The 13,309-nt window shown below is 41.8% G+C and overlaps 1 protein-coding gene across 1 annotated transcript; it reads right to left on the bottom strand.

Moving 5' to 3' along the window:
* Positions 1-312: 312 nt before the first annotated feature.
* LOC146965416 (uncharacterized) lies at positions 313-12,971 on the bottom strand. The gene is made up of 8 exons (XM_085765315.1): positions 12,899-12,971; positions 12,710-12,811; positions 12,210-12,368; positions 4,812-4,970; positions 3,214-3,381; positions 2,684-2,826; positions 2,492-2,595; positions 313-579 (listed from the first exon to the last, which is right to left on the bottom strand). The coding sequence occupies exons 1-8, from the start codon at positions 12,969-12,971 to the stop codon at positions 444-446; spliced, it is 1,044 nt and encodes a 347-aa protein (XP_085621441.1). The 3' UTR covers positions 313-443.
* Positions 12,972-13,309: the final 338 nt, after the last annotated feature.

Raw genomic sequence — 13,309 nt, 5'->3', positions numbered from 1 at the left:
TGATGGACTGATTTCAAATGCACAGGCATCTGAGGAAAAAAAGTTCCCTGGAGAGTGGAACCTGCATGTCACTGCTTGATGCACGGACTTTAGGGTTAGGTAACAGTAACAGTAACAGTAATCGTCTTATCCTGTTTATTGGCAGTGTAATCGCAGGTGTCTTGTTCGCCAGTGTAACATGTTTTATTATGAACTGATATTTTTACCATTTGAAATGGATAAACCTTTATTTCATTGTAGAAGCTGTGCAGTGAAAAGTCTGACAACTGAAGAAACACACTGGGTTGAATCGTTTTTCACATCACCTCTCGATGCTTTTTAATGTTGAGAAGCTGTTTACATAGATCCAAACTTCAGCAGAGTAAAACAAAGAGACAGACCCACATTTTTAACAAACAAAAAAGAGCAGTTTTTACTAAAGCTTTAGATAATCCTAGCAAACACTAGGCAGCCATCTTTTCACAGATCCACCTCAAGGACGCACCACATGGCAGATCATTCCAGTCTCGCTTCTCGTCACCCCTGATATGGGCACAGTCCTCTCCACCTACATCATCAGGCTGGTTTGCACCCCAGTACCTAGCAGGGTAAGAAGAACATCATGTTTGTCTTGTAAATGTTTCAGGCTCCTCTGGATGACTTTGTTGAATCACATTGGAGCACTCAAACTCTGTGGTTCATGTGGTGAACTATTTTAACCCAAACCATGAGATTTCCCCAAACCTAACCAAGTAGTATAGCTGCTAGGGTTGTGCCGATTGGCGATCCGATCCGATTGAAAGGACGATTGGCAACCCCCCCCCCGGCGATAGATCTTCTGGGAGGGCGTTTGGGACGATCTGAGAATGTCAAGATCGCCCAACACGCTAATAGCTGCGGCGATGAATGGGCTCTTTGACCATGTGTGTGTTTTTGGACAATATGTGTTGGAGTGAGAGCAATTTCTGTGGCGAATAATAAAAGCACGGGTCACCTCTAGAATATGTAAATTCTTACCAGGTCTGATGTGTTTGCAAAGTTTCATGAGTTTTGTGCATGCCGTGGAACCTCAAAAAGACCATTTACTTTCTGGAATAATAAATGGTCAGGTCTCAAAAAGGGTCCTTACATCTTTTACTCCTTAAAACCTCCCTTACATCCTTATGTTCAAGCCCTAAAACTTAAGATGCATGTCACCTGAGTTTGGCAATAAGTGAATATTAACTTTTGGTTTCCCAGAGGAGTCATAGCTCAGTCTCCAGGTCCTCTTAGACTTTGTTGTTCTCAATACATTCTAACCTGATTTTTCTACTGTAAGTTCTTTCTGCTTCAGTGGTGAATAACAAGGACCTTACAGCAGTGGATGTTTCTAACACCACCTGCTGTAAAAGTACAGTATGTGCAGACTGCAACAACTTGCATTGTCCTGTGTGAAAGCATCAAGGTGCTTAGGGAGCTGCCTTATGACTATTCTCATGAAAAGACATTGTTGGATTTAACTCATTGAGTGCCAACCACGTAATTTCTCGTTTTTTGTTCCCATGCGTTGAGTGCCAAAAACGAAATTTTTCGTTTTTTGCTTTTTTTTTAATTATGAAAATAGACACTTTAATACACATTATATGTAAATTTGGGGACTCTACGACGAGGAGAACTGAAATAGATGACGATCAAAGTCACATGACAGCTCATGATCTGGAAGTTTTTATCATAACTCGGCTTCTGCAAACGGAGTTCTGCATGTGGATGCAGCAGCTGCTCCGCTCTCACCTGCGCTGCTGCTCCAGCTGCTCCAGCTGCTCGGAGCAGAAACAGGAAGCTCTCAGCCGCCTGTCCCGCCCGGTCTTCATCTGGAGCAACACCGTGTCCTCCCCAAAGTCCTCCCGCGGTAAAATGTGATGGTCTCTGGGTCAAAGCAGACCGGCACCACCGACCCGTACCACAGAAGGACCGCGACCACCGGCGGGACCGGTGTTCGCGAGCCGCTGTGGCCGGCAGAGCCTCACGTTCCGCGGCGAGAGGCTGTGACACGGCACGGTGCGTCTGTGTTATTGTTGTTTAGTGGCGCCCCCCCCCGCCCCCGATGGTGGTTTTGTGAATAGAACAACAATTATTGTGTATATTTATCTTATACGAGCCCTTTGATCCAGAAATGCGAGTGTCAGAAGAGCGACAGGCACAAACAGAGCACCTTTCAGAAAAGACGCTGTATCTCCTTTTCTAGAAAAAAAGGAGGGATTTTGGTGAAACCCAGCCATGTTTAGCTTGACTTTTCTCAGGAACGGAGGCACGTAGAAACAAACGGTTTGTGGTCATTTGAAGCATAAAGTTAAACCTTTCAATTGAGCTACAGTATGTGTTGGTGGCAATAATATAGAATACACTATGGCTCTACATAAAAAGTCAAAAATGGTCTAAATTGCCGGTACACATGACTAAAACTTTGGAAAGGAGCGCGGCACTCAATGAGTTAATATGCAGTAAAAAAAAAAAAAAAAAATAGAAGTCTTACTCCAGAGTCACTGGAGTTCCATCGACCCATTTCCAGACGCCCTCCTCCTCTTTGTCGGTCAAACCAATCCAAACTGCATCTGGGGTTAATCCAGTGAGAAATGTCTGGTAAATATGAAGAGACCACGTTATACAGTTATCTGAATATATGAATGACACAGGAAATAAGATGAAAATGAATCACACATATTACCTGCTCTTCAGGACTGTCTATTACAACCAGATCTGCTCCTCTGCCTCTGCAGTCCTCTCTGCCTTTGTCCCAGGAACCAGACTCAGTGGAGAGGAGGTAACAGGTACAACTGAACATTGTCCATCCTGAGGGACATGTCTTCTCTGCAGGACACAAGAGGATCAGAATCACCTAACAGCTTGTTGTGGGGCTTTAAGATTTTACAGTTCAAATGTGACATTATCAGATCATCTACTGATCACATAGAAACTTATTTTTTTCTCTTGACACTGCCTACATTATAACCAACCCTGGCTGCAATGTCACACTTTATCACACATCACATGTCGACTGTGAAGGGGCTTAATTTTTTTACTGCTGTATTGCAGCAATGCAGTGACCGTTTTACTAGTATCCCATCATATGAACTTTTTAAAAACATACATTTTAACTTGAGAATGAATGGTATCTTAATCTACGAACTTCTTTCACTTCAAAATGTTTCATTCATACACAAATCAATCTAATAAGACAAACATGCAAAGACTCACTGCGCTCGTACAAACGTTGAAGCTCATCCCGCTCTTTGGTGACTTCAATGAGGGTGGAGTTCAGCTGGTCTCTCTCTTCAGTCAGGGACAAAGACTTGTTATCACTGATCTGGAGACGCTCACTCAGGTTGGCTTTGACAGAGGAGAACTCTGCAGCTAAGTCATGATCTGAAATAAATCAAGATACACAAAACACCTATAATTATATAATGCAAACAGAAACAGGGACAGGACCACATATTTCCTTATTTTTGCAGCCGCCCAGGTTTCAGTCTAACCCATGGTAACTTTTTAATATCACCGTGACACTTCCAATGTGCTGTCTGAATTTGCATTGCATGTTTTGGTTATCCTGCATGTTCTTCTTTTTATTTCTTCTTCTTTTTCCAAGGACATCATACTTCCAATGTGCAAAGAATCACAAAACTTTGCAATAAGTGGCACAATAAGCGTGTAAATTTAAAAACTTTGAAAATTCCTACCAAAACAACCGTACATGCTACGGTTTTGCTACTTCCACCAGAATGTAGCCCCAATACTTTAGAAACTTCTGTCCACTTAAACTCAGTACAAATTATGAAGTCCATGACTCTCTTTTTTTCAAAAACTGTAAACCTTATTAAACCTATCTCTTCCCACAATTTTTGCTCAATTGACACCAAACTTGCTAGAGAGCATCTTCAGACTGTCCTACACAACCGATCGACAGAGATTTTAGATTTATCGAAAAGTGCATCAAAATGTTGACAGTAAACAATTGTAAACATATACTTGCAAATTCTTGCTAAGTACATTTTTAATGTTCATTAAAAAAAATTGGAGTCGTGGTAGAGGATGTTTGGATAATATCAGTATTTTATCTCAAAAACAACATTTTTTACAAAATTTTGCTCAAAATGCAGATGCCTGAAGCCTGACTTTCTCTCCGTGACGACGGCAGAGTTTTACCCACTGGTTCCGGTGGTTCCACAATATGTCAGTTTATCCAAATAACGCGTTTCTGTAAACTTTCTCTGACTGGAGCCAGAGGGTCAAACTCCGCCGTCATCACAGGGAGAAAGTGAGTCACTGTAGCCGAGCATCAGGCATCAGACCCGGCCGGCCCGCCGGACCCACCAGAGCTGAGCTCCATCTCACATCATAGACAGCTACTGTCGCGTATGAACTGTAAACACGTCTTTAACTGCACTAAAAGCATCGTTAGAGTGAGTAATGTCCATAGATCTGTTATTTTTTTATCTGCTACATCACAGGCAGATGTTTGTGATCACAGACAGAAAGACAGACAGTCTGTGATGTAAAGTTTCTCAGGGGATCTTGAGAAAGTTTGCGGGATCTCAAGAAACTTCAACATCTTTTTTTTGTTTCACCCATCAATTTTTTTCTCCCCCATGTCCCCTAAGGTGAAGAGGTTACATTTATTTATTTACTGCTATAATGCAGCAATGGAGTGACTGTTTACGGTGTCCCATCTATGGTCTTTTTAAAAATATTAATTTGAAGTTGTGAATGAATGGTATCTTAATCTTTGAATTTCTTTGACATAAAAATGTTTCATTTATACCCAATCTAAGTAAGACAAACATGTAATGACTCACTCAAACTCTGCAGCTCATCCCGCTCTTTGGTGACTTCAATGACGGTGGACTTCAGCTGGTCTCTCTCTTCAGTCAGGGACAAAGACTTATCATCACTGATCTGGAGACGCTCACTCAGGTTGGCTTTGACAGAGGAGAACTCTGCAGCTGAGTCATGATCTGAAATAAATCAAGTAAAACACCTGCATTTATATCATGGAAACCGAAACAGGGACAGCATCACATATTTCCTTAATTTGCCCCATGTTGCAGCCGTGCTGGTTTCAGTCCAGTCTTTTCTGAATTTGTAGTGGATTTGTGTCTTTTTTTTTTTTTAAGTTGCAGTGCACTGAGGTCTTGGAGCCACTGTCGGATAATGATCCTTTAATCACCAAAGCAGACTCACAGTGAACACCAAGGCCGATGAGTCCAGCCAGCAGGAAAACACTCAGCAGACTCAGAGAGAGGACGACAGCTCCATGACATCTCCTCTCAGAGCTGGTGGGACCTGAACCAAGAAAAGACCAGTTAATAAAAACAGTCACACATAATAACAGACATTTATTCTCTGCTCTGTTGACTGACAGCTCTTACCTGTAGAATTGTCTGAAATGTTGAATTTTTCAGGGTTTGCATGATTAACATCGTTGGTGTAGATTGTGGCCATTGATGCTCACTACAATACAGAGGGTCACCTGCAGCACAGTCTGACATGAAATAACTGAACTCTTGATGGTTTCAGTTATTTATCTTCAGTTCTGAGGAAGTAACAGGTCAAATCAACCAGTTTAAACAGGAAATTTGTGAATTCGTGAAGTTCATTTTCTCTGGTATTGACCGTGAAAAGTTTTAGCAGCTGCGTACTGAACATCTCAGATGTACTCGCAGCATTTCACCTGGTGGTATATTTAATTTCAGCTGCAAGCCCACTGTTTTGTGTTTTACATGGATTCGTTCTATTGTTTTCCACCATAGATATACCGTAAATAAATTACTGGTACGACGTGATTCCTGGCCCCAGCCGTCCCTCTTTGACCTGCAGGGCCGATCACCGCAGAGGAAGAGCAGAGGCTCGGTCGGTCATTTTGTTCTACCGGTCTTGAGAAACAGTGTCGGGCCACAGAATTAGAATCACTCAGAGTCCAGATAGCTGTTTAGTATCAACCCAGGATTTATTCATACATTTCTGGGGACGAAATTCACCTCACCGCACTGTCTCTCACATAAACACAATTTACTCACACTTCCTTTAAAACAATACAAAATGACCAGGTCTCAGTGTAGATAGTAATATTTAAAATGTGCAACAGTGGTGTTCAAATGAAACAGATTTATGAAAATATTCACCGTTTTATATAAAGTATGAGTTGTAAATGAAAACACGTTAATTGTCAGTTCAGGGAGCCTTCAGTTCAGGGAGTACTCCCTCCATAAAACAAACAAAATGGAAAAAAAACTGACGGATCAGTCTTTAATTAAATTGTCCTTAAATGGTCCTTTCAAAACTAACAAACAAAAAAATAATTTTCTGGCCAGCAAGAAAAATAGAGCGCACTCTTTATTTATGTTTATGTATGTTTGTGTAATGAGGGATTGGGGATATGTGTGTATTTGCCTGGAATGGTCAAGGGGGTCACGGAAACTTACCACCAGATTTACATAGTTCCTCTTTAAGAGTAGCAGACTAAATTTACTTTAGTAATGATTTGCATAGGCTTCAGTGGAAACGCAGACCTTATAGTTCCTGAAAATAGTAAAAGGTCACCCGGCAGTGACCAGCAGGGTATTCCATCAAGCTCGCTTTTTTTTGCGTTTCCATTAGCCCCTAGTGCCTGGTACCTGGTACTATTTTGGTAACACCTCGGCCCTCATCCAAGCGAGTCAAAGCAATACTAAAATGTGACGTCAGCTGACTGCCTTCCACTGATTGGCCAGAGTGTTGTCACTGAAACAGTCAACTTTCGACACCAGAATTAAACCCGCTGATTTTAAAAACACACAGACAACAGTGCCCACTGACCTGTACATATGACAGCTCCGCTCCCGCTGAGGAGGGGGAGCATACGTCAATCCGACCGCCCAAAAGTCCGATTGCCCATTTCTCCGACTACCCATTAATCCAAGTTACTCTAGAGGGTTATGGTTAGGTTAAGGGTTTGGACCAGAATGAAAACAAACATATGTGAATATGAATGCGTGCAGCCTCGGTCCGCATCTCACCCCTGGTCTTCACTGGAGGTTGAAAAAGTAACTAACCTGTTTGGAGTCGTAAGGAATAGAAAGTACGGATACTCTGTGTGTTTAAATGTAGGGAGTAAAAGTAACAAGTTGTTAAAGCAGAAGTAAGCGATCCGGTTGTTTCGGCTTCTTGTCAGCCGATGGAGTGAGCAGTCCCCACCCTCATCCCTACGTCACCACATTCACGCGCATCCCTTGGCTGCACACACAGAGAGGACCGCCCCTTTATGCCATTCTCTCTCCTCATTGGATAAAGGTTGTAGGATACAAGGAAAGTTTTCTCCTCGGCTTACAGCAGAGCAGAGTGACTGACAGACCCGTGTTTCAGACCAAACACTCTATGTAAGTGATTGCCGTCGGAAGATAGAACTATTTAAGACTTAAATTAACACAAACATTCCGCTTACTTCTGCTTTAAATAAAGAAACAAGAAAAAAAACTGACTCCCATCATGGCTTTTGTTTGTGTTAGCTTATGTTTATCTTGTTTGTACCTTTATGTTGTGGATTAAATCTATTTTAGTTAATTTAGTGCTTTTGTGTTTGTGTTGGGGTCATTGGTTGGGTCCATTGTTATGCCCCTCCGGGCCAACGAAGTTCTGGGGTGTAACAATTGTAATGTAGCACCCTGCCCTATGAAATGAGGAAGAACTACTTATTCGGAATCACCTTTAATATTAGAGTGGGCTCTGGGTTCTTAAGTTTTTTGTGCGCGGTGCTGCCTTAACCTGTACTAATAAAATGTAACTAATGAGAAGACTTGTTTGAGCCGATTTGAGCCGTCAGTTGGAAAGAGTGAAGAAATGGATTGAGTCGAGTCATGTTTAGCATCACCTTCTGGTGCATTTTAATGTTGAGAAGCTGTTTACATAGACCCAATCTTCAGCAGAGTCAAACACACACAGACCAAAGCATTAAACAAACATACAAGAACAGTTTTTACTGAAGCTGTACATAATATAGCAAACACTAGTAAGGCTTCCTTTCACAGATCCACCTCAAGTTCCAATTACATTTTCCATCATTCCAGTTTCTCTTCCTCGAAAACGAGGAACTTAAGATGTGAGCACAGTCCTCGTTACCATCATTATTAGGCCCACCACCATGCCAGTACCTAGAAGGGAACAAGAGCATCATGTTTATCTTGTAAATCAGCGGTTCTCAAACTGTGGGGGGGCTGTCACTGCACAGCGCTGGCGTTGGAGCACGGACCAGGGAGAACATGTCAGTCCGACCGCCCAAAAGACTGACCGCCCATTTCTCCGACTACCCATTAATCCGACTTTTTCTAGACGGTTATGGTTAGGGTTACTTAAGTCGCAGAAATGGTAGGTTGGACTAATGGATGCAAAAATATAGGAATGTATGGTCGGAGAAATGGGAAGTCGGACGGACGTCATGCGCCCGCACGGACCACCCCAGTCTGCAGCTTCCCACCTTGGTCTTGACAGCCAACATGAACTACAAGTGTAACTACTAAATCGAGCAAGCTGACCGAACAGGGGTGTCAAACTCAACCACACAAGGAGCCAAAGTCTCAGACTCTAAGGGCCTGATAAGATCCCAGATAAGGGCGCTAAATTGTGTGCTCCTGGTTTGTGCCCGCAAAACAGCTGATCTACTAAGAGTAACCGCAGTATTTAAATGAGGTTTTTGTCCGTGGTAATCGTTTCACCATGGAGAGTGTGGACAGAGCTGGATGGACGCAAAGGCAGAATCAAAGTTGATCCGATGGATTAATAGAGACCTCAGGTGGGACACTCAAGCCTTACTCAGTAAGAACCGATCCGTGTGTGTGCTTAAAGGACTTCTAACACACCTGAAAAACTGCTACAGTTTGTTGGAATGACCAAGACGCAAGGAAATGCAGATATAAGAGCTTTTGTCCTGGCAGGTTTTTACGGTAAATCAAATGCTTTTCTTGTCCCGACCATTAAAAACAAAATCAAACCAAAGTGAAGCCTTACGCCAGAGTCAGTGGAGTTCCATCGACCCATGTCCAGACGCCCTCATACGATTGGTCAGTCAAACCAATCCAAAAAGCATCTGTGGTCCAACTAGAAAGAAATGTCTGGGAAATATGAAGAGACCACATTAGTTATTTGAACATATCGATGAAAATGGGAAGAAGATGAAAATTTATCACACACACACACATTACCTGCTCTTTGTCTACGACGACCAGATCTGCTCCTCTGCTTCTGCAGTCCTGTCTGGCACTGTCCCATTGACGACGGTAACTGGAGAGGTGGTAACAGGAACCACTGTACATTCTCCATCCAGAGGGACATGTTTTCTCTGCAGGACACACGAGAGTCAGAATGACCTACCAACTGGTTGTGTAAAAATAGGTTTTTGTTTAAAAAAAAAAAAGGTTTTCCAATTGAAAGATGACATTATCAGATTGTCTACTGATCACATAGGAACTTCTTTTTGTCTTCAAACTGGTGCCTACAATACACCCAACCCTGGCTGCTGTGTCACACATGTGTTTTTAAACATCACATCCCATGTCAAGACAAGAGGCAAGATGGCGCCGTTGTGTGTGGCTGGCCATCTACCTCTGTTACCTTTTCTGTGTATTGTCCTGTTTTTATCGCTTTTATCTCACAAACTGTCATCACTACTGTTGTATAATTAACATTAACTTACCTTTAATCCTTTTAAACCTTTTTGGTTTTAGTATTGTAATTCATTTATTGTCTCTTTTTTATTTATTATGCATATTGTGGAGCATTCACCCAACTCAAGCTTTTCACAATGTATGTACTTGTACATCTGAGTGACAAATAAACTTCTTGAACTTGAACTTCTTGATAATCGCCCTTGTCTATTAAATTTATTTAGGATGGCTTTTAATACCCAGTAGCGTGATGACACTTATCTTATTTTAACTTATTTGATTTTGCTGCATTTTATTGCCTTCACTGTTTTTTTAATTGTTTTTAATTGTTTTTATTTATTCTTCTCATTTATTACCCACTATAAAGCACTTGGTACACCGAAAGGTTTGTTGTAAAGGGCTGTATAAATAAAGCACATTTACCTTTACCTGTCGCCTGTGAAGAGGTTAACTTATTTATTTCATGCTATAGGTTACCGCAGCAACGGAGTGACAGTTTTAAGAGCATCCCATATGGACATTTTAAGAACATACATTTAAACTTGAGAATGAATGGTATCTTAATCTTTGAATTTCTTTGACTTCAAAATGTTTAATTTATACACAAATCAATTGAAATAAAACAAACATGCAAAGACTCACTGCGGTAGTACAAATTCCGAAACTTGTTCCGATCATTGGTGACTGCAATGAGGTTGGACTTCAGCTGGTTTCTCTCTCGAGTCAGGGACGAAGACCTCTGGAGACAGTACCGCAGGTTGGCTTTGACAGAAGAGAGCACTGCGGCTAAACCACGATCTGAAATAAATCAATACTCATAAAAGACCTGCATTGACATCATGCAAACATGCAGAAACAGGAACAGCGCCATATATTTCCTTGTTTTGCCCCATGTTGCAGCTGCTCAGGTTTGAGTCTGACCCATAGTCACTTTTTAATTCATATATATTTTGTCAAATTGATGTTTTCTGAAGTCGCCATGCTTGATTGTTTAAGACCTTATTTTTTTCTTCACACAGTTGCCTACAATGTAACCAACCTGCAGTATCACAGTTGATGTGCAGCTACATCACATCACATGTCGTCTGTGAGGAGGCTAAATTTCTCTAGTGACAGTTTTTACTAGTGTCCCATCAAATGGACTTTCATAAATTTAAAAATAAGAATGAATGGTACCGTAATACTTTAATTCATTTGACTGAAAATGTTTGATGTACACACAAATCGATCTATAGGAATAAAATAAAGCATGCAGACTCACTGTGTTCAGACAAACGTTGAACCTCCTCCTGCTCTTTGGCGAGGGTGGAGTTCAGCTGGTCTCTCTCCTCAGTCAGGGACAAAGACGTCTGGAGACACTCACTCAGGTTGGCCTTGACAGAGGAGAGCTCTGCAGCTAAACCATGATCTGAAATAAATCAATACTCTTAAAACACCTGCATTCATATCATGCAAAGACACAGGACCACATACTTCCTTATTTTGGCAGCTGCCCAGGTTTCAGTCTAACCCATGGTAACTTTTTAATATCATCTGGTTCGCTTTTACCTGGACATGTCCACTTTTTGTCCTGTCCGGGGTGTCCGGTTTTCAATGTTTTTCATGGGACCATTTAACATACTTGACTGGCGCTTTGCACAGAATACTCGGTATTTTTTTGCGACGTAATTCCCGAGAGGCTGCCTCTGTATGTGCGGCTCTGCAACGCGCCCATACAGGGGGAGCAGACATCGGAGCAGCGTTGCCTCTGTTCACAAAATGCTGAAGCGCAAGTGTAGCTTTACCAGGGGCGGACTGGACATCTGTGTGTTCTGGAGAAACGGACGGCGGCTACTGTTTTCCTTTTCTTTCTTTTTTTCTAAATATCCGACAGCCGTGTTCATCTGTGATCAGGGCCGGCCCAGTAATACTGATTATTGATCATTTACACACCTTCGTACTACAAACTAATTTAAAATTTTCTAATATGTTACGGATCATCATCCTAGGCTGGAATTTTTTTAGCCATCTATGGTTTTCAATTGGAAATTATATCAAATTCAGCCAAAAGTGCAGCCTGGGGTTGATTTACACTTAGTGTTAGTGTTATAGGCCTAGTACTAGATGTCATATGGGCCTACTAAAACTAACAAAATAAACCAATAGCAAATCCATTTGCTGTAACATTTCATAATTTCTTTATGGTTTTAAACAAACTGCAACACCAATGTGAAACAACAACTTAAAGTGCAACCACAACAATTAAGGGTTTTGGTAAATACACAGGATTTCTCAATGGATCGACAGAAGTTACACAGAAAGTTAATTGCTCCTGGGGGCCATGGTGCCCTAAGCAGGTGCTTAGTTTGCTTATGCGCTTTGCCTTGAGCTGGCTCTGTCTTTGATCTACCTGTCACCCTTAGAAAAGCCAGCACCCTAGTGTCCTATCATATGGACTTTTTAAAAATATAAATTTAAAGCTGCGAATGAATGGTGTCGCAATCTTTGAATTTCTTTGACGTAAAAATGTTTCATTTATAAACGAAACAATCTTAGTAAGACAAACGTGCGAAGACTCACTCAAGCTCTGAAGCTCGTCCCGCTCATCGCTGACTTCAATGAGGGTGGAGTTCAGCTGGTCTCTCTCTTCAGTCAGGGACAAAGAATTGTTTTTACTGATCTGGAGACGCTCACTCAGGTTGGCTTTGACAGAGGAGAACTCTGTAGTTGAATCATGATCTGAAATAAATCAAGTCACACACCTGCATTTACATCATGCTAACAGAAACAGGAACAGCACCATATATTTCCTTAATTTGATCCATGTTGCACCTGATCAAGTTCGAGTCCGACCCATAGTCACTTAATATCAGCTGGTGACACCTCCAGTGTGTTGTCAGAAGTTGCATTGCATTTTGTTGTCAAATTGAAGAGGGTCTTTTATGAATTTGGAGTGGATTTGTGTCTTTTCATGTTTGTTTTTGGTTGCAGTGCACTTGGGTCTTGAAGCCATTGCAGGATAATGATCCTTTAATCATGACTTCAACTTGATCTTTAAGTCCTGAACGAAGCAGACTCACAGTGAAGACCGAGGCCGATGAGTCCAGCCAGCAGGAAAACACCCAGCAGACTCAGAGGGACGACGACAGCTCCATGACATCTCCTCTCAGAGCTGGAGGGACCTGAACCAAGAAAAGACCAGTCAGTAAAAACAGTCACACATAATAACAGACATTGATTCTCTGCTCTGTCCGTCTGACAGCTCTTACCTGTAGGATTGGTTGAAATGATGGACTTTTCAGGCTTTGCATCATTAACATCGTTGGTGTAGATCGTGTCCATTGATGCTCACTACAATAGAGAGGGTCACCTGCAGCACAGTCTGACATGAAATAACTGAACTCTTGATGGTTTCAGATTTTTATCTTAAGTTCTGGGGAAGTGCAGACAAGGCGGTTCTCAACCCAACCAGTTCAAACAAGAATTTTGTGATTCCCATCCCTCTTTGACCTGCAGGGTGTTTGCAGCTCAGGGCCGATCCCCGCAGAGGAAGAGCCGAGGCTAGGGCGGACAGTTTGTTCTACTGGTCTTAAGAAACACTGTCAGGCCACAGCCAATATACACCTCACTTCATTGTCTCTCACATGAACACAATTTACTCACACTTCTTTTAAAACAAT

Source organism: Trachurus japonicus, chromosome 21, assembly GCF_045865225.1.
Source record: "Trachurus japonicus isolate A0001 chromosome 21, Traja_1.0".
Taxonomy (NCBI): Eukaryota; Metazoa; Chordata; class Actinopteri; order Carangiformes; family Carangidae; genus Trachurus; species Trachurus japonicus.
This window is presented reverse-complemented; position numbering and strand designations above follow the sequence as displayed.